Consider the following 21400-nt stretch of genomic DNA (forward strand, 5'->3'; position numbering starts at 1 on the left):
GGTGCTGAGTAAAATGAGACTCCGGGTGTAAGGGTTCAGTCTATTTTAGTGAGCCACTCAGAGGAGCCCAAAGAGGCCATAAAATTTGCCTGAGTTTCCTTGTGAACCGACATTGTCCAGCCTTACTCACTGCCTTGAGGGTCTTTGGAGAAACAGGTATGAACTATTGTACTATTTGGCACAGCTAACTCCAAAACCAACGCATTTGATTTCTCTAAAAATACCAAAATCACCCATGAGATGCAACTGCTGACATGGAGGTAATGTGTGGCATAGCGAGGATAGTTTGGTCTTTGAAGACTTTGATGTGACATGATTGGTTACATTGGTTGAAATCTCTTCTTAAGCTGTAGGATGTTAAAGTAAAAGTCTCAGTCTGCATTTCATTTCACTCATGTCTATAGGAGTCTATATTTCATTTATTTATTTACTGGTGTATATTAGACAATACGTTTATATGTTTTAATTTGAAATAAAATGCATTGCTTGTTTATTTTAATACACTTTACATAAAAATATATCTAATTTTGCGATGCATGGGTGATTCATTTGCATTTATTTACACTATTGAATTGCATAATGGGACAGTCAACAACTTTTGATGATGTGAAGTTCAACTTATTGAATTTTTGTAATTTTATTAGTTTAAAACAGTATTTTGACTTGGTGCCTTGTACAAATGATGGTAGAGGTATTCAACTTTGAATATTTTTCTGTCATTTTACATATTTACTTCAAGGTGTAGCTGTCTCAACCTACTAAAAATATCCATAAAAGCCCCATTTGTTAAGCTGTTCACTGTAAAAATTACATACATTTTTTTCACTTTAACTTCTTTTAATGAGGTTAATCAAGTTTTAACTACACTGTTTAGGTTATACAAAGTTTATAAAATATTTTTAGCGAGTTTGATGTACTGTGAGTAATGATAACTAGAACTATCAGATTATATTTGTATGATATGTTGCTAAAACATGTTACTCCATGCAGCATTTCTCACTATATGATTGTTAGACATTTATTTTTGTAATATAAATTGGTGCCTCACCAACAGTCACCAATCTTTATATTTCAGATTTTGACTAGTGATTTGCCATTCACTTAGAAGTTCACAATGTCTGAGTCGTAAGTAGTATTAATTTCAAGTATCTATGCATACAATATTTATTGCTGTATATTACTTTAAATGTTTAACACATTGGTACTTTCATTCCTTTTCCTAACTTAAAAATCACCAATGTAGCCAGGTAAGTGGGCTTTATTCCACAATAAGAATTTTAGACATTTTCTATTTAAATTGAATAAAATGTAATAATTTGGCTTTTTTTTTTTCCAGAGACCCAAATCTAAAATTTCAGCATCCAGGAGGTTGTTTTTAAAGGTATCAGGTTTTGTCTGCTTTACAGAAAAGATAGAATATCTACAGGTGAAGCATTTGAAATGAATGTTTTTGAATATGTTTTGCTTCAGACAAAGCTCCTGAAGAAAGCATGTGCTATGCTTGTAACTGAAAAAGAAGATAAGCAAACAGAGAGAGAGAACACCTTGGCTGAAAGAGTCCCACCTCTGCAATTGTCCGGTCTGTCAGTTCAAGACCTTCAGGTATTTTTATTTATTTATTATTTTTTATAAGTATTATTTTATTAAATAAGATCATTTAGTTAAAAGTTTTTTTAAAGATTAAAGGATTAGTTCACCTAAAATATTTAATAATGTTATTCATTTCTTTACTTCATGTCATTCCAAAATCCTGAGACCTTCATTCATCTTCATAACACAAATTAAAATACAACCCCAAATCAATAAAGCTTGGTCAGTATGAAAAATGCAAAAAAACAGTAGTGATTTCTAAATTTACTTAGATTTGTATTTCTTACCAGACAATACAACAAACATTATTTAATGTTTTACTCATGATTTCTATTGTTTTTTTATTTTATTTATTTTTTTGTTGTTTTTGTTTTTTTTGCTTTTTGTTTTTAAATAAACATAAATTCTCAAACTTTGAAGACACTAATTGATGAAGTGTTTCAGATGTAATTTTGTCCCAAACAAGTCTGGGCAACAGAATAGAGTCTTCATTGTCGAATTTTGCGCTTCAATATGTGTCATACATTCTCTATTGGAAAAAGGTTGAGACTGCAGACAGTCTAGCTGTATCCTCATCCTCTGCAGCCGGGACTTTGTAAAGTGTGCATAATGTGGTTTTGCATTGTCTTGTTAAAATATGCATGGGCGTCCCTGGAAAAAAAGGCAGCATATTGTGCTCCAAAATCTCTATGTGCTTTTCAGGATTAATGGTACCATAACAGAAGTGCAAGTTACCTTTGCGAAAGGCACTGACACAACCCCATACCATGACAGACCCTGACTTTTGGACTTGTTGCTGGTAACAGTCTGGATTATCCTTGTCTTTTTCAGTCAAAGCCCACGGCATCTATATCTTCCAAAAATACCTGGAATACTGATTCATCTGACCACACACATCAACGGCGCTCGGACACTGTTAACATAGGGCTTCCTTTTGGCACAGAACCGTTTTCACTGGAATTTGTGGATGTAACTACCTAATGTGGTACTTGACAAAGGTTTGCCAAAGTATTCCTAAGCCCATGTAGTGATGTCGCTTATAGATGAATAACAATTTTTGATGCAGTGCCACTTGAGGGATCAGCGATCACAGTTGTTAAGCTTACGTGCACTGGCCCTTTACACACTGAAAATCGTCCAGATTTTATGAATCTTTTAATGATGTTCTGCATTGTTGAAGGTAAAACATCCAAATATCTTCCTATCTTTCACTAAGGAACATTGTTTTTAAACATTTCAATCATTTTCTCAGTATTTGTTGGCAAACTGCCGATCCTCTGCCCATCGTTGCTCCTAAAGAACTAGACCTTTTATGGATGCTGCTTTTGTACCAAATCATAATTACAATCACCCGTTGACATCACCTGTTTCAAATCACATCATTATTTGACCATTTACCTTATTTTCTAGAGCTTAACTGCTCCTAAATTGAACTTTTTTTAAATTTGTTGCAGGTTCGAATGACAGGAAAGGATATATATTTACAAATGAAATAAAGTTGACCAGACAAAACATGACACATAGTATTTGTGTTCATATTGTCTGCAATTAAATAGAAATCAAAATCACTACTTTCTTTTTTATTTGTGTTTTCCATACTCCTATCCATGTCTCAACTTTTTCTGATTTGGGGTTGTATTTTAGATTAAATCCAAGAGCTCTTACATAATAATAATAATAATAATTCCTTACATTTATATAGCGCTTTTCTGGGCACTCAAAGCGCTTTACACACAATGGGGGGAATCTCCTCATCCACCACCAGTGTGCAGCATCCACCTGGATGACGTGACGGCAGCCATTTTGCGCCAGACCACACACCACACACCAGCTGATTGGTGGAGAGGAGAAAGCGATGAAGCCAATTGGAATATGGGGATGGTTAGGAGGCCATGATGGACAAAGGCCAGTGGGTAGATTTGGCCTGGATGCCGGGGTTAAACCCCTACTCTTTTCGAAGGACATCCTGGGATTTTTAACGACCACAGAGAGTCAGGACCTCGGTTTAACGTCTCATCCGAAAGACGGCGCTCACTGAGCAGTATAGCGTCCCCGTCACTATACTGGGGCATTAGGACCCACACAGACCGCAGGTTGGGCGCCCCCTGCTGGCCTCACTAACACCACTTCCAGCAGCAACCTAGCTTTCCCATGTGGTCTCCCATCCAGGTACTGACCGGGCGCAGCCCTGCTTAGCTTCAGTGGGCGACCATGTGAGAGTTGCAGAGAGCTAGCTGCCGGCATGCCCTATAGACAGTAATGGTAATGGTAAGACAGTAATGGTCCTGAGATGTTCTAAGTCCAAAAAAGGAACTAAACATATTTTCAAAATTAACATTTAAACAATTTTATGTGCCCAAAACTCTCTAAAAACAACTTTGTTAATCTTTTGTGGTCAGGTTGCACGTTTACCCAATATGACGCTTGCGTGTCACACTGCTGACTGTTATGGTAATACGTCATGCTGTCCATAATAAATACATTCCCTGATTAACTAACAAAGTAGAGAAAAGATTTGATGTTTCTACATTTTTTTTGCACACAATGTGATTGATTACAGTTGAACAACTAAAGTTACATGAAATGTTTCGACAATGTTTTTAATAACATTTCCTTTTCTGAAATTTGACAATGTTGTGACCATTGCTGTATAGAGAGCTCCTGGATTTCATCTAAAAAGCCTTCATTTGTGTTCCGAAACAGCTAGATGTGTATATTTAACTCAAATTAAATGTAATTGCTAAAAAAGTATGTAATTAAAACAAAAAATATACCTAAATTGGTAAAAAAAAAGAAAAAGAAAACTTCAGTAACGTTTCGCTTGAAATAGCATTGACAAGCACCCCAACAATATACCAAGGTCATCTATTCATACAATACTTCATTTTCAGGCTCTCTGCAGAGACCTTCATCAGAAGATTGATGTTGTAGATGAAGAGAGGTACGACATCGCAGCCAAGGTGTCCAAAAATGAAAAAGAGGTACAGTATACCGCATCCTAAATGGAGTCAACTTGCTTCACATTACACTTTGTTAATCCTATAAATGCATATGTCTCTGTCAGATCACTGATTTGAACATCAAGATTACCGAACTCAGAGGTAAAATGAAGAGACCAGCGCTGAAGAGAGTGAAGATCTCTGCTGATGCTATGCTGGGTGCTCTATTGGGCTCCAAGGTCAAAGAGTCTGTGGATTTCAAAGCCAACCTTAAGACAGTCAAGAAAGAAGAGGAGAAGGTAAGTTTTGTAATGTGCATTGAAAAGTTCGATAAATCTGAAGTGTTCATGTACAGAATATGCATTTTGGTGCTATTTTTAACACACCTAATGTTACTCGTACTCCTCTTACAGAAAGAAGAGGTGACCGACTGGCGTAAGAATGTAGAGGCCATGTCTGGAATGGAGGGCAGGAAGAAACTGTTTGATGCTGGACAATAAAAGGTAATATAAACATGGATATAAACATATAAACATGAATATAAACATTTAAATTAATTTTTAAAAAGGGGCTATGTGTTCACTATAAAATTAAATTGTAAAAGGCTTTTTTTGTTAAAAGCAACATCTGTAGTCAATGAACTGCAGAAACTCACTAGTCACTAGTCAGTCACAATGTCACCAACAATAAGTAATACAAAGTCAGTTTATAATAATATTTTAAGTTGTCTAGACAAAATTTGCATATGCAGTGCTGAACAGTGGTGTGTATTGATGGATTTTTGTTTTAATTCATACAATAATTTATGAATGAATCAAATGAGTCCATGATTTAATAGTCCAATAATAATGCTACCTGCTTTGCTTCTCAATGAATCAGCAGTTTAATTGAATAAATTGAATGAATAATTCAGTGTCAATGATCATACTGTAGAGGATCATTTTATTTCCATAATATAAGTATTTTATTTTCAAAAACGTAAAAGTAAAACATTAATTTGCATGTTATGCGTAATAAATATACCTCAATGACATTTTTAGTTTGGCATTACAACAGTATATAAATGAATTTGATTGTTAATACTGATTTCATTACTCCTATTTAATTTTAAATACAATATAATGCATATAAATGTAATAATTTGACAAAAGAAAAAGTTACAATTATTATTTTACCTAAAAGACAAGCTTAAAACCATGATTCTAAATCATATTTTTTTTTAAATAAATAAAAATTATTTAAAGCAATAACTGTGTTAGAGACCGATGAAAAAGCACGTCTCTTTCCATGATGTATGTGTCCTTTCAGGGTTTCAGAGTTGCGTATGAACTGTACATGAATCATAAAAATTAAATACATATTATGTAAATGATACTCAAATATAAGTTTGTGCATTAATGCAAAAAAGTTTATTTAAGGGGAAAAAAAAGCTTTTTAGATAAATATCCATTATGTGTTGCACACTTCCATCTCAATAACCAAGCAAACAAAATAAAACGACAGAATTGAGAAAGCAGCCATTAAAAAAGCATTCAATCACAGCAATCAATATGCAAATGTTTGCACAAGCTCTGCATCATAATGAAAGCTAAAATAACTGAAATAAACATTATGATAATCTGATTATTAAATATGTTTGACATTAAAATTAGATCTTCATATGAAGCAATAACAAAGTGAACAATAGATGAAAATTCTAACATGTAGCCCCTTTAGTTACTTTTTGGTTAAGAACGTTGTACCTGGAAAATTTTGACCTGGACGCACACTAAATTGTTTTTGTTTTCTTACAGGATCTGAAATAAGAAGATCTGACAGCAGAACAAAATGTCTTTAAAATAATGTATAAATCATTGCAAGTTCATAAAACGCATAATAACAAATATTTTAATAAGAGCTCAAGATCTTGTTTACTTTCGATTTGAGAGAAATTGCAGGTTTTAAAAGCTATTTAGAAAGAGAATAAAATCTTACTTAATGTGCTGCTAAATGATTCATGTGATCTTTTTTCTGTCTTAAAAATAAATACAAATAAAAAAAGACTAAACATTTTGTTTATTTCTTTTAAAAACTGCCTGCAATAAGAACCCGCTATTAAAGACTTCAAAGATGAAGCCGTTCAAAAGACTTGTGGAGATGTTTTGATACAACGGTTCTAAATGTAGCGAGACCTGTCGGTCCTGACCTTGCCATGAACATTTGTTCATTTGACCCCACCCAAAACAGACATAACGTGGCTGACATATATCAACTGTGTTTGTAAATATGTGGAGCTTAAAAAATGCCCTTGTTGTTTTAAAATATTGCATCAAAGTGGAATGATTGAAATCAGTAGCCTGAATAAAGGCCTGCTCATGCCAAGAACAATAACCATAAAAATTAGCACATCATTGTTCTGTTTATTATAAGCGCACGCTGCAGTTTTGTCACCTTCTCCAAGTGCAAGCAGGTGGTCATGTTGGTAATATTGATGGAAGCTACAGCCGGTCAGGTGATGTGTAATATAATTGCACCTGCTGCAGCCATGCCACGAAAGCAAAGTTCATCGATTATTATGCTGGAAAAAAACAACAACAGATTTTCTGTCCATTTAGGTTCACAATGTAACTACAAAGGAGTCAAGCCTTAGATAGAAAATGTATCAAAACTCTTTGATCATTTTTAAAATGATATGCTAATGGTCTAATCCAATGAAATGATTTATGCTAAGCTAAGCTAAAAGTGCTCCATTCTCTATAAAATCTATAAAACTCAACTGTTTAACATTGTAGTTGTAAATAAGCCTATCTACAAAGAAAAAAGCGGAATGTTCCTTTAAATGTTAAAGCAGGATTGATTTTGATTGGCTGATACAGTTTATATTGTTTATCAGCTGGATTTTTTTAAAAGTGATTTAAATTAAATTGATCCTAAATGTTGTTAGTTTTATAGTTGCTATTGTTTATTACAGACATCCCACCTTAACTGGAAGCTCTGTAAAGTCTCCGGTATATATTTATAATGTAACACTGATGCCTGCAAATTAGATACAAAATCCCAAAAATCAATGGAGTGAAGAGTGAGTAAGTGAAAGCAAGAAAGTACACTGCAAAAAAAAAAAAAAAAGGGGGGGGGGTTGTCTTGTTTTTAGTCCAAATATCTAAAATATCTTAATCAAAAAGTATTTTTTAGACAAGTAAAAAAATATATTGTCTTGTTTATCCTATTTTGTCAGTGTATCCCATGTAGTGAAATAGTAAGCCTTAAATTATACAAATAGCACAGTAAAGTACATGTAGTGCAAATCTCTGTGGTTATTGGAGCTGCTGTAAGGCTTTCTGAGCCTATGATTGAATATATATCGCTTGTCAGGATTCAGGAATATGCGTTTAAACTTTGTTTATTAGATAAAGATGTGCTGGTATCAATAGTTGGTCCTGAATACCATTTGAAAGGCCTTGCATATATTTAAGACGTTGGAAAACTTTTGTGTAGTCAGATGATATTGCAGCTTAAATATTAGGAAAATAAAAATGTCATGTATTTGGGTGGCAGGATGGCTCAGTGGTTAGCCCTGTCCTCTCACAGCAAGAAGGTTAATGGTTCAAATCCCGACTAGGCCAGTGGGCATTTCAGTGTGGAGTTTGCATGTTCTCCCAGTTTTGGTGTGGGTTTCCTCTTGGTGCTGTGCATGGTTCCCCCCTACAGTTCAAAGACATGTTCTATAGGTAAATTGGATAATCAAAATTGACCGTACTGTACTGAGTGCATGCAAGAATGTATGGATGTTTCCTAGTACTATGTTGTGACTGGAAGGGCATGCAGGAATAGTTGGTGGTTCATTCCGCTATGGTGACCCCTGATGAATAAGGGACAAAGCTAAAGAAAAATGAATGAAAAGTTGTATTTTAAATGTATTTTAAAATGTTGTATACACAGAGATATTAGGTTACCAGATGTCTGTTATTATTTAGTGCTTTCAAACCATTAACTGCATTCAAAAGAATTGATTTGTATTAACTAATAATAAGTGAGTTTAGTGTGTACACTAATTTAGAACTATTTCTATTTCTAATTTAGAACTAATAACAGATCTTAGTGATCATTTTATTTAGGTTTCATCTAGCATGTATATGTAAAGGTAAGAGGCTTCTATTTTTTCTGGCTAATACACAATGAATCAAAATCCATCCTGCTTTAAAGAGCTCCAGCATGCTTCATTTGCTATATACTCTGTAAAAACTATGTGGGTTCCACATAATTCCTTCATGTCATCATAACACAAATCAATTCAGTTAACTCAATAATTTTTACAAATTTAAGTGCATCAAACATGAAACAATTAAGTCCCTAAAAAAAAAAAACTAAAGAATTTTGTTCTTTCTAACTCATTTTAAATAAGTAATTTGAACAAGCAGCAAAAGTAATTTTTTGAGTTGGAATACTGTAAATCAACTGTAATCAACTATGACTGACCAGATTGTAGTGACAGGCAATGTGACGTACTAAAACATATACTACTGTTGAATAAATTGAATGAATCGAAATTAATCAAATGAATCAAATAAAACTTAAAAAAATTGAGTATACATTGCCTTTAACTGAGACATGACTGTAGCAAGAAAATATATCTGTGCATGTGATTGTAAACTTCATGTTTTTTTGTTCATTAATGTTTTCAGTTTTCAGTTGAAAATAGTGTCATGTAAATGTTTATTGATCTCTTAAAGGCATAGCTATATTTCTCCAAAAAATACATTACAATATGTCATAAAAATGAGCAAAGAACTGTTACTAGTGTTATTCTAGAATAACAGAGATACTAGTTTATTTATATACTGCAAAACTTACATTTCTTAGTATTCTACTATTCCAGTTAACATATTATTTCAAGCAACAAAATGCCTTTTAATGTCTTTAGCATTAGTTTTAGTTAACTAAAGTAAGCCTGTTCATACTGCCTGTTGCAGTTTTCATATGAACACTATACCATTTAAAGACAAGAACTTTGGCGTTTGGCATCCCATCATCTGGCCTAAAAATATATCCAGGACAAACGGCAGGTGGTAATTCATTACATGTCTCGGAGCGTCACCTCAGAGAGAATGAGGTGTGACTAAAGCAGCTCACATTACAATCAGACAGTTTTTCCACCTCACTGTCCTCCAAACTCAAGAAAAGATTTATACCATGTTGCCTCCTGCCAGAAAATTGCTTGCTTAATGTGCATGGAAATTATCACGTTCATGAGAGGACTGTCATGGCATAACATTACATTGCAATTAACTGGTATAAACTTAGATTGTAGGAAATGTTAGCTATTAATACTTCTATCCTTTCCCTCATTTTTATATAGTTCTATTTCTTTTATTTTCATGAACAATGTTTCTAAAATTTTTTGTAATGTGTTTGTGTGGGTTTCCTTCGGGTGCTCCGGTTTTCATCAGTCCAAGGACATGCAGTATAGGTGAACTAGATTAACTAAATTGACCATAGTGTATGAGTGTGTGTGAATGAGAGTGTGTATGGGTATTTCCCAGTACTGGGTTGCAGTTGAAAGGGCATTCACTGTGTAAAACATTTACCGGAATAGTTGGCGGTTCATTCCGCTGTGGCGACCTCTGATAAATCAGGCTCCTTCATTTTTATTTTATTTTCGGCTTAGCCTCTTTATTAATTTGGGGTCACCACAGCAGAATGAACCGCCAACTTTTTTTTTTTACACAGCGGATACCCTTCCAGCTGCAACCCATGACTGGGAAACATCTATACACAATCATTCACACACATACACTACGGAAAATTTAGCTTTTGTTTTTAGACTTTTGAGGGAAACCGGAGCACCCGGAGGAAACCCACACCAACACAGGGAGAAAACTCCACACAGAAATGCCAACTGACCCAGCCAGGGCTCGAACCAGTGACCTTCTTGCTGTGAGGAGATTGTGCTACCCACTGTACCACCGTGCTGCACGGATCTATAGTTAAACTCTTGTTGTTAGCGACACCAGTGGCTGTTAGATGAACTGCGATGTGCAACTTCAAGGGTTTGTTCAACAAAATTGAAAAGTCTGTTATTGATTATTTACCCCCACATCGTTCCAGTCCCATCCAATCAAGATATTTTCAATGAAATCGAGAGTTCCCTCATGATCCATATGGAGCAATGTTCAAATCTGAAAATCGACCAAAAAAAGTCCATGTTTAGATCATGCAAAGCTACAAAACCCTGTTTGTTCTGCAAAACAAATAGGGTATATGCTGAAGCATGCTAACAGGACTTTTAATTTGCCAGTAACCTGGGATAAGAGCTTTCAGAGAACTGTATGCCAATGCAAAAATCTGCCCGTTTAAGGTAAATTTTCTTTGAAAATTAGCGATCTACACTGGCTGAGTGATTTCCGATATAAAGTGGGTTTCAGATTGTATAAGAAGCACTGCATTAAATTATTTTTTTTCCTGCCATGTTTTTATAATATGAGCATTTATTTTACCCTAGTATATTCAATGGAGCTCCGTGCTAGCCTGCCGATTCTGACGGGTGAGTGCGAGTAAAAGGCCTTTTGTTTCGTTTTACGCTTGAACAACTAAATTAATGCCAAAGTTTAATTAACTGAATGTATTTTAATTACATTACAACATCGATGCTGTAAAAGGAACTGTATAAAATGGAACAAAAATCACAATACATGTCACCGGAGGTTTATGTGTATGGGAACAACACTAGCTCTGCATGTACAGTACCCTATTGTAAATACAACTATGTGAACCAGAGTTTTCACCATTAACTGCTTGTAACTTTCTGATTTCATTTAATTTGTCATTTTTTTTTAAATGTATGCTGTCAGAATTCTTAGAATCAATCTAAATCTGTTGAAATCAAATCCTGTTAGATTTAATCAGTTAAAAAATATGAAAATGTTGTAATATATAAAGCCACATCTCATTAGTTAAATTCTGTGAGATTTGTTTACTTAATATTCAGTGACAAAATTGACGCAGCTCCATAAGAAAAAGATAGTATAGTAGAGTTAGTTAGTATAGTGTTGTCTAAAAGTAAACATGGCACCTTTTTTTAAAATGATCTAAACGACCAAATGAAATTTGGAGGAAATGTCATAAGTACATTGGTAACGATTTGTAATAACTTACCTTTAACTGTAATATGAAATTGATTGTACTGTAGAACGGTAATGAGGTAAGTTACTGTATTTTAAAGTTGCATTGTGAAAATGACTGTATATTTTACAGTAAGATACAATATTTTAAATGCACATATAGCAAGATAAATAGTGCTGTAAATGTAAATACAGTATGTTTATAATGTGATGTAATGTGTATTTATATAGCGCATTTATTGTGTATGGCCATACACCCAAAGCGCTTCACAATCATGAGGGGGGTCTCTCCACACCACCACCAGTGTGCAGCATCCACTTGGATCATGCGACGGCTGCCACACGATACCAGCGCCAGTGCGCTCACCACACACCAGCTACTAGTGGAGTGGGGAGACAGTGATTGAGCCAATTCGGTGGAAGGGGATGATTGGGAGGCCATGATCGTATGAGCCGATAGAGGGACTTTGGCCAGGACACCGGGGTTACACCCCTGCTCTTTCACGAGAAGTGCCATGGGATTTTTAATGACTACAGAGAGTCAGGACCTCGGTTTAACGTCTCATCCGAAAGACGGCGCCCACTGACAGTGTAGTGTCCCCTTCACTTTTACTGGGGCATTAGGACTCACGCAGACCTCAGGTTGACCACCCCCTTCTAACAACACTTCCAACAGCAACCTAGTGTTCCCTAGTGGTCTCCCATCCAGGTACTGACCAGGCTCAGCCCTGCTTAGCTTCAGTGAGTAACCGGTCTTGGGCTGCAGGGTGATATGGCCCATGTTTGCAAGTAATTGATTGAGAAATTGTTAACAGTGTAGTTTACAGATTAAAACTAATAAATGTTAAAACCAGAGAATTGTCAAGTAGTCTCTTGCTTTTTTTTCATATAACTGTGTACTGAATATACATATTATCTAAAATATTAATGACAAATATTAGGATATGAAAATTCATGTTCATTCATATAATTAATGTATATATTTAAATATTATCTGACATCTAATTTTATATTTCTATTATGAGCACTGCTAGTGCATTAAAAGTAAGGGCACTATGATGTTTTGTTTTTATACATATATTGCAATATGAATATAATTTCACCAGATGACTTGAACAGCTCTATTGGGAAAGAATGAATCATTTTAGACTGATGGGGATGTAGGGCAGTGCATTTGCATGAAATATAACAAACAAATTGTAGCATATATAAATAAAATATAGCAAAACAAAATGAAATGAAATGGGGCTTTATACAGTAGTTTTCTGGAGAGTGCTCAGGTACAGACATTTAATAATCAAATGTAAATAAATAACACTATAGTCTTCACTGCATAAAAATGTAAACGATTAATTTTTGTTTAAGCTACAAAAGCTGTCATTTCTCATACACAAATGGTTTGAATTTGCATGAAATCGTCACAGGCCTTAAAAACACAAGCAATTTACAAACAATGTAGTTCCAAGTCAGCTATAATTCCAACTCGAAATTGCAGATTCTGTGATGTGTCTATTGCAGATGCACACATTGGCATATGCTGAATCAATATATTGTGCAGCTCTAACTAAAAGCACATTACAATTTGTAGGTATCGGAAGGTATTCAGATCGCTTCAAACTACATAGCCCCGTCTAAACGAACGTTTTACTATGCTAGTTTACTGTGTGAACAGTAAATGTCAGTAGAGCGGCACAGACAGGTGTCTATTTTAGTAAGACGTTGCCCTTAAGGCTGATACTATAAATTTCTAAGGATTTTCATCCCCGGTCAGCCAGTAAACTCTCACTCCTGTCTTTGCTTCTTTTAGCAGGTAAGTCTCTTCATTTTTGATTCATTTTTTGAGCATTTTTAAAGGCAAATTAGTCATTAAAAGGGTTTATATTTAAATAATCCTGATGTGGTTGTAGATATGTAAATGTTATTTGTTTAGATTTGGTAGGAAATTGGGCACATTTGCATTATCTATTGCAATGTTTCTCAAATTAGCGACAATCCCGTAAGATTTTCACCTATGCTAAAATTGAGGAACGCTATTCACAGAGCTCTTACCGCTGTGTAGAGGACTAACAGGTCAAACGGATACATTAAAGGATCTGATTACCACTGTCATTAAGGGATTACTATTCATTTATGCATGACCTTTCAAATATTGCATAATACTGTATTAAATATGAAAAGTTTATTACAAGAATGATGCTGTGTTTTCTGCTATTAAATGATTTTTGAAATAATAAGATGTTTATGTTGACTGTTGTTTTGAAAAAAATGTGTATTTTTGCATAACCAATGCATATGAAAAGTGATACTTGCAGGCAGCATTACCCTTTAAATGACTTTATATTCTCTTTCTTGTGTTTATACTATTCCACTATATGATTAATTTTGTTATTATTAAGCATAAGAACGATTAAAATATGTACATTCATTAAATTAAACCTATCAATAAAAAAAAATCAGAATTGTTTATGTACTAATACTTTACATGTATACAACTACTATCTGTCGGCTTTTAAGTATAACTCTATTTACTTATATGTGCTATTTACATACAAACAAGAAATGCTGCTTTGATAACTAACTGAAGACAAATATGGACTCAAGCTTGCTTTTAGTTTAACAGGGTGTCCGCAGGGTTTTAAAAAGTCTAAAAATGTCTTAAATTTCAAAAACAAAATTTTAGGCCTTAAAAAGTATTAAATTCACAAATATATTGTGTTTTAGGTCTTAAATAATTTTAAACTGGTCTTAATTTTAAAAGACACTTATCCAATTACTAACAGTTCATCTAAATATATATATATATATAATAGTTTTTTTCTTATTGCAAAGAGATTCAATTCACAATTTTTACAGCAAATTATTTTAATAAAATTCCCTAATCAGGACAAGAAAACTAAAATCAATTACATAATTCCTCATTATAATAACAGCAATATATTCCTTTACATGATCTGTATTTGGTTGAACGGGAATTATACTTAATTAATTTGGACAAAAAGCAAACAAATATGTATTTTGTATTTTATTTTCATAATAAGTAAACTTTTAACAATGCTAAACTTGTTATAAAAAATGAAACATGTTGAAAAAAAAGTGTACACAACTAGACACATTATGATATTTGGTTAAGAAATAACTACATTTGATTTTGATAAAAAAAAGGGCTTTTACAAAAAATCATTTGTGTTTAGCCCTTTATAAACTTTTAAATTTAATTCTTAAAAGGGTGTTACAAAGTCTTAAATTTGGTTTGATGAAACCTGCAGAAAACATGCTTAAAATCCAGTGTGAAAACAAAAACCTGAAAAAAACTGAAACTATTAAATACATTTTAATTATTTGAAACAAACAAACAATCATGCAAATAAATTATTGATTAATATTTTATTATATAATAATAATAATAATTATTATTATTATTTATCTAATAATGTTTTAAACCAATGAATAAAAACACTTTATTAAATAGCTACTAAAATCATTAGAATAAACTGAATCTAAAAATAGTATTTAAACACGTAAAAGGTCATTATAAACTTTAAATAGCACAACAATTTCTACTAAATCTGTGTCATTTTGATGATTCTAGTTTGTTAATTTCCCTATTATGTATTTCAAAGTAGAAATGATTGTATTAAATGGTTACTTTATACTGCAGATAAACGAAGAGCACAGGAAGATGTCTGACGCGTGAGTATATTATCTTCATCTTTAAAAAGGACTGAATTATGATATCTGTCATATGTCTCAATCAACATTCTCTTCCATGTTACACAGAATGCTTCAACTGAACACCTAAATCAAAGCCAAAGCCCAAGATCACGTCAGCTCGTCGGCTGGGCTTGAAGGTGAGCGCCACCTGCTGACCTAAATTATAATTACAATGTGTAGCATATCGGTTTTCTATATATAAATATGGCGCTTTAAAATCTTCCAAAAAAAAAAAAAAAATCTTTTAAGTCTGTGTACTTTTCGATCAATATCCATAGTAAAATGTAATATGCTAATTCTAATTCCTGCTAAAAAATAAAATAAAATATACAACTAGAGATACTGTCACTGTATTATTAGAAATTGTTTTGAAAATGTTTTCTATTTTTAGTTTTTTTTTCAGCAGGTATAGATTTTCTTAAATATAAAGCCCCATGATCTTTGTATAAATTATGGTTAAATTTAGTAAAACTGTGGTAAGCAAATTATACAGTGCATCTGGAAAGTATTATAGCGCTTCACATTTTACATTTATTATGTTACAGCTTTATTCCAAAATGGATTAAATTTATTTAATACATTTATTTCCTCAAAATTCGTTACAAAATACCCTGTGATGACAATGTGAAAAAAAATAATATTTTTTTGAATTGTTGCAAATTTATAAAAAAATCAAAAAGCTGAAAAATCACATGTGCATAAGTATTCACAGCCTTTGTTCAATACTTTGTTGATGTTTGGCAGCAATTACACCCTTAAGTCTTTATGAATATGATGCCACAAGCTTGGCACAACTGTCTTTGGGAATTTTTGCCCATTCCTTTTTGCAGCACCTCTCAAGCTCTATCAGGTTGAATGGGAAGTGACAATATACAGTCATTTTCAGATCTCTCTAGAGATGTTAATAGTATTTAGGTCTGGGCTCTAGCTGGGTCACTCAAGGACATTCACAAAGTTGTTGTGAAGCCACTTTGAAGCAGGTTTTCATTCAGGATGTCTCTGTACATTGCTGCATTCATCTTTCCCTCTATCCTGACTAGTCTTCCATTTCCTGCTGCTGAAAAACGGGTTTGGTATTAGCCTGGTGATGAGCTGTGCTTGGTTTTCTCCAAACATAAATGCTGAATACTTGTGTACATCTGATTTTTCAGGTTTTTTTATTTTTTATTTGCAACAATTTCAAAAAATCTTTTTTTTCACATTGAGGAAATATATGACCATGATATTAATGGAGTATAGCCCTAATGTATACAAAATCATTGGGTTTAAGAAAAAAGTGTATTAATAATAGTAATTTATTTGTCCATAATAGAAAAAAAAGAAAATGTTTGTTTTGGCATGCATGATAATAACAGATCTGGCATCCTGAAGATGAGGCTACTGTAAACAGCAATGGAAATGCTGATGGTGGAGATTGCACACTGCCGTGGTGTAAAGGACTTAACCAGCCTCTCCCACCAGCAGTGATGTAGACTGGTATTGCTTAAAGGGCAAGATCGGAGATGGAAGAAGATGTAGATTCTAGGAAAGTCAATAGTGACTCTCGATCCTGGGGCATCTCCACATACCTATACTTACACTGTTCTTTCACAACTGAATAGTTCTTTCAAAAGTCAAACTCTTTGCAAGCAGAGTTTAGTTTCCCTCTCAATCTCACCACTATATGTGAGAAACACTTATGACCCTCCAGAAATTACTTTTACTTTTATAATGCATCCTACATACAGACTTCAAGTAAACTGTTTTATTCCTTTAAACTCTGTTTTGTGTGTAGGAACTCTGCAAGAATTTGCATCAAAAGAATGATATGATTAATGAGAAACGCTATGACATCAGCATTAAGGTGGCCAAAAATGACAAAGAGGTACAAAAAACTGTATACTTATGTAATTTACTGCTTACGAATCAAAAATGGCCATTTTAGCAGCAGAAAAAACTAAACAATGTTTTTTTTTTATCTTAAAGTTTGGTGACTTCTCCAACAATGACCCCAACATTAAAAAAAATAATAATTATATATACACACACATATATATATATATATATATATATATATATATATATATATATATATATATATATATATATATATATATTTTTTTTTTTTTTTTTTTTTTTTTTTATTACGCCAGAACACTAAACTGTAGAATATGCTGCTTTAACTTTTATGAATCTCGTCTTGCTAAAATTTTTCATTTTTCATGTGTTTTTAGCATTAAAAAATATATCATTTACTATAGAACAAAGTAATCTTCCAAGTGGTGCCCACTCATTAAACAATGATGAAAAACTCCAAACTCATGAGGGAAACCTAGACATTCACAGAGTTTGTGATGAAGATGGAGTTATTTCTTCATGCAAAATAGATTTAAGGGTTACAATTAAATTTAGATCCTTTATTTTACAGGTTTAGTAATGGTGGGTCATTTTTTACCTGAAGGGTGAATGATGTTCACAGAGTTCTATGAAAACATGAGGGTTAAAGAGATAATAATACAAATAAAGATACTGTCATTAATCAATCACCCTAATGTTGTAACAAACCTGTAAGATCTTTGTTTATCTTCAGTGGTTGAACTGTAATCATACGAAGTTCCAAGAACACTTTTGTGCACCAAATAAACTGTGAAAATTACTTTGTTTTCTCTTTCTCTTCAGGTCATCAGGGTGTTCATTTAAAATTGGCAGTTTGACATAATGCCAATAGAGTCAGCAGCTCAACTCAGAAGCATTGTATTGACCTTATTCTTTCATGCGTAAGTGCGGCCGTTTTCGCAATTGTTTTAAAACTTTTGATTCTGCTGCTTATAGTAGAAATGACTAGGAATAATAAACTGCAGAAAAACAGTCAAACTACTCGCTCTACAAACAAGTGTTTGCATGATTATACAAACAAGGCGAAATCATATAATATGAAAATATAAGTTTGCAACATCAAGCAGCATAACGTGCTGTTTTTAATGTTGAAAAATGAGTGATGTCTCAAGCCATAAAGATGCAAATGGATGCCCAAGCTCGTAAGTAAAGAATAAAGTGAATATTAAACGCTCAATGGAGCCCTATTATAAGATACAGTACTTCTGTGTTGTGCTGCTGACTATGACATGTCATACTGCCAATTTTAAATGCACACCCTGATGAATTGATGAGAAAGAGAGAACAAAGTCATTTTTACAGTTTATTTGGTGCACAAAAGTGTTCTTGGAGCTTTGTATGATTACAGTTGAAACACTGAAGTCACGTGGAATAATTTGACAATGTATTCTTTTTCTGAACATTCTGGAACTGTTCCTGTCTATGGAGCCAGAGATAGCTACAGGATTTCATCTAAAATATAAATTTTGTTCCAAAGATGAATGAAGGTCTCAGGTTATTGAAGCGACATGAGGATGAGTATTTAACAACAGAATTTTTATTTTTTGAGGCAACAAATCCTTTAATGAAACAAATTTAATTTCAAAATGAAATTTCCCTAAAACTAGTGTTCTTTTAGCACTGAATCTGAACTGTTAGTTTAGCAGCTCAAAGGATGTGTTTATAAGGATCCAGGAAATGAGTCAAAATATCTTTGAGATGAAGGGCAAGCTGAAGAGGCCTAACCTGAAGAGAGTGAGCACAAGAGGCTGAGCACATGCTGAGAGTCCTTCTAGGCTCCAAACACAAACAGTCCATTGACTTCAAAGCTAACCTGAAGACAGTAAAGAAAGATGAGGAGAAGATAAAGACAACATTAAATATTTTAAATCTGTAAATCGCTAATATTCATAAATTGTGTGTTTTTGCCCAAGAGGTGACCGACTGGTGTAAGAATGTGGAGGCCATCTCTGGAATGGAGGGCCGGAAGAAGCTGTTTGATGCTGGACAATAAGAGGTTAAAAACTATGGCACACAGGCCCTCATTTTTATTTATCATTTTATTTTAAATAATTACTTTATGTAGCACATAAAACCTCTTTATTTGTCTTGTAGTTGGGAGCAACACCAAATCAGAGATGGCCTCAAATGTTTCATACAGTAATGCTGTAATATTTCATTTTAAGGCAAACGGATCATTGCTAACATCATTTATCATCATCTTAAAAAATAACTTAAAAAATAAACATATAGAATTAGTCCACACCAATGCATGATGATGTTCTGTTTATTATAAGTCTGTACTTAAAGGATTCTGATTGGTTGAATTTGTCAGTCTTTATTGTTCAATATTGTAGAAAAAAAATGTCATGAATGAATGTACACTGTAAAAACCAACAGTCAACTTTATCAAATGAAATGAGTGTCGTTAACTTAAAAAACTCAACTCAAAAACTCTAAAAACTCAAATATTACTGAAAGTGAATTCTACTCACTTGAGTTACTCAAAAGAGTTTTGAACTCAGTGTTGAAGGTAATGAGTTAATTAAGTACCTCATTACTTTAACTCAAATGAAGTAAGTTCACAGTACTCGTATTGATTTGTTTTTTAACTCAAATGGTTTGTAGTTATCGGTTTTCTCAAACTGTTTGAGTTGCCTTAACTTTTTGGGTTTTACAGTTTAGTTGGTTTGAGTTCTCTTTATTTATCAAGTTTTACTGTGCTCAAATTGTTTCGGTTACTCAAATAGATTTAGTTCACAAAACTCATTAGGATTAGTTATTGATCTTAAATGGTTTGTTGCAACCGGTTTCCTCAAATGGATTGAGTTACCATAACTTTTTGGGTTTTACAGTGTAGTAACAATATTGTTTTTATACAGTAGGTCTGGTGTGAGCTCTATTATATAAATATTCTTTAGAAGATTTACATGATACCATTTTAAACTAAAAACAAAAACCTGAAAGTGTTTAAGGGACTGAAACTATTTTTAATAATGGTTTGAAAGTGCACTTTTTTGGATCATTTTTAACAACAAAAACAATAAGGGTAGATTGTACCGTATGTGTGCAAAGACAATTTGTGCCTTCCAAACTGTATATATTACCCTCTGTAGGACACTTCAATGACAATCATGTCCGCCTTTATTGAGATGTCTTTCCAAACCTTAAACTGGCCACTTTGAAGGATTGTGAAAAATACAACTGATAGACACTTTGAGCCATGATCCTTTGAGCAGGGAATTTGTTTGGTGTCACAAACTGCACTCAATTCAAAAAGGCTTATCCAAATGCCATAATCCCTTAAGTGGGGCCCTCAGATGGGTTTAGGTCAGGGGTCACCAATCTCAGTCCTGGAGGGCTCCAACTTGCCTCAACACACCTGCCTTGGTTGTTCAATTATACTTAGTAAGACCTTGATTACCTTGATAAAGTGTGTTTGATTAGGGTTGGAGCTAAAATCTGCAGGACACCGGACCTCTATAGGAATAAGTTTGGTGACCCCTGGTTTAGGGCATAGGGATGATCCCTTTCGAATTGAACCCAGTGATATTATTTCTATAAAGTGATATCACCATATACTGGTCCGGCATGCATAATTTTTGCCAATTTTCAAAGATGGGTTGGACAAAAACACAAACCAAGGTTCTGCTATAAAACAGTTCTTAATCCTAACTGACAGTACATAAAAAACTGCAATACATTTGTGTTTAACATTATGAAAGTTAATAAAAATAAACCAATGATGGTTTGTTCATGCAGCTCAAGTATTTTATAAGTAAATGCCATATTTAACATTATTTTATTTTTATTTATGTTTATAATATTAATATAATAACTTTATATTATTTTTACTGTTGCTTGAGGTTATGAATGAAAAAAATTACATACAAGTCGCAACATCTAAGTAAAATAATTCAAGTTTCACATTCACCTTCACATTATTTCACATTCAAGTAAAATAAATATATATTATGTTATATTACTGTATATTATATTATTCATTCATTCATTTTCTTTTTTCAGCTTAGTCCCTTTATTAATCTGGGGTCGCCACAGCGGAATGAACCGCCAACTTTTCCAGCACATTTTTACACAGCAGATACCCTTCCAGCCACAACCCATCTCTGGGAAACATCCACAGATACACTCATACACTACGGACAATTTAGCCTCCCCAATTCACCTGTACCGCATGTCTTTGGACTG

The 21400-nt window shown here is 33.4% G+C and overlaps 2 protein-coding genes and 1 long non-coding RNA gene across 35 annotated transcripts in view; 2 read left to right on the top strand and 1 right to left on the bottom strand.

Annotated features, from left to right (window-relative positions):
• LOC101885990 (interleukin-17 receptor A) overlaps positions 1-21400 on the bottom strand; it is a 170965-nt gene that overhangs the window by 37684 nt on the left and 111881 nt on the right. For 16 of the 29 annotated variants that reach the window (XM_087312201.1, XM_087312221.1, XM_087312220.1 and 13 more), the window contains 3 exons: positions 18938-19025; positions 4916-4985; positions 4681-4798 (listed from right to left, as the gene is read on the bottom strand). The exons of 2 other annotated variants lie outside the window; for them this stretch is intronic. The gene's annotated coding sequence lies outside the window, so the exon portion shown is untranslated. Of the gene's footprint in view, positions 1-1981; positions 2910-4034; positions 4799-4915; positions 5019-10597; positions 10685-18937; positions 19026-21400 lie in introns of those variants that run through there. 11 more of the 29 variants (XM_087312205.1, XM_087312206.1, XM_087312204.1 and 8 more) reach the window with 4 other exon arrangements.
• tnni4b.2 (troponin I4b, tandem duplicate 2) lies at positions 109-6576 on the top strand. Of its 2 annotated transcripts, none has more exons than XM_087310630.1 (8): positions 109-156; positions 1076-1129; positions 1337-1381; positions 1471-1602; positions 4482-4571; positions 4655-4828; positions 4943-5032; positions 6323-6576. In XM_087310630.1, exons 4-7 carry the CDS (start codon positions 1498-1500, stop codon positions 5027-5029), a joined length of 456 nt encoding a protein of 151 aa, XP_087166756.1. In that variant the 5' UTR covers positions 109-156; positions 1076-1129; positions 1337-1381; positions 1471-1497; the 3' UTR covers positions 5030-5032; positions 6323-6576.
• LOC147837688 (uncharacterized) lies at positions 13143-19518 on the top strand. Of its 4 annotated transcripts, XR_015526462.1 has the most exons (6): positions 13143-13436; positions 15285-15316; positions 15404-15474; positions 16693-17002; positions 17112-17201; positions 17303-17335. It is a non-coding gene; the product is annotated as an uncharacterized LOC147837688 (long non-coding RNA). The 4 variants fall into 4 exon arrangements; XR_015526461.1 differs by lacking the exons at positions 16693-17002; positions 17112-17201; positions 17303-17335 and adding exons at positions 19126-19208; positions 19307-19518; XR_015526464.1 differs by lacking the exons at positions 16693-17002; positions 17303-17335.

This window comes from Danio rerio, chromosome 25, assembly GCF_052040795.2.
Source record: "Danio rerio strain M-AB ecotype USA chromosome 25, GRCz13ab, whole genome shotgun sequence".
NCBI lineage: Eukaryota > Metazoa > Chordata > Actinopteri > Cypriniformes > Danionidae > Danio > Danio rerio.

What these genes read in the sequence shown, in the direction of transcription:
- tnni4b.2 (XM_087310630.1), top strand. Translation starts at nt 1,498, where the DNA reads ATGCTTGTAACTGAAAAAGAAGATAAGCAAACAGAGAGAGAGAACACC. An exon ending in TGTCAGTTCAAGACCTTCAG is followed by an intron (nt 1,603 to 4,481) that starts GTATTTTTATTT and finishes CTTCATTTTCAG; the next exon opens with GCTCTCTGCAGAGACCTTCA. An exon ending in TGTCCAAAAATGAAAAAGAG is followed by an intron (nt 4,572 to 4,654) that starts GTACAGTATACC and finishes TGTCTCTGTCAG; the next exon opens with ATCACTGATTTGAACATCAA.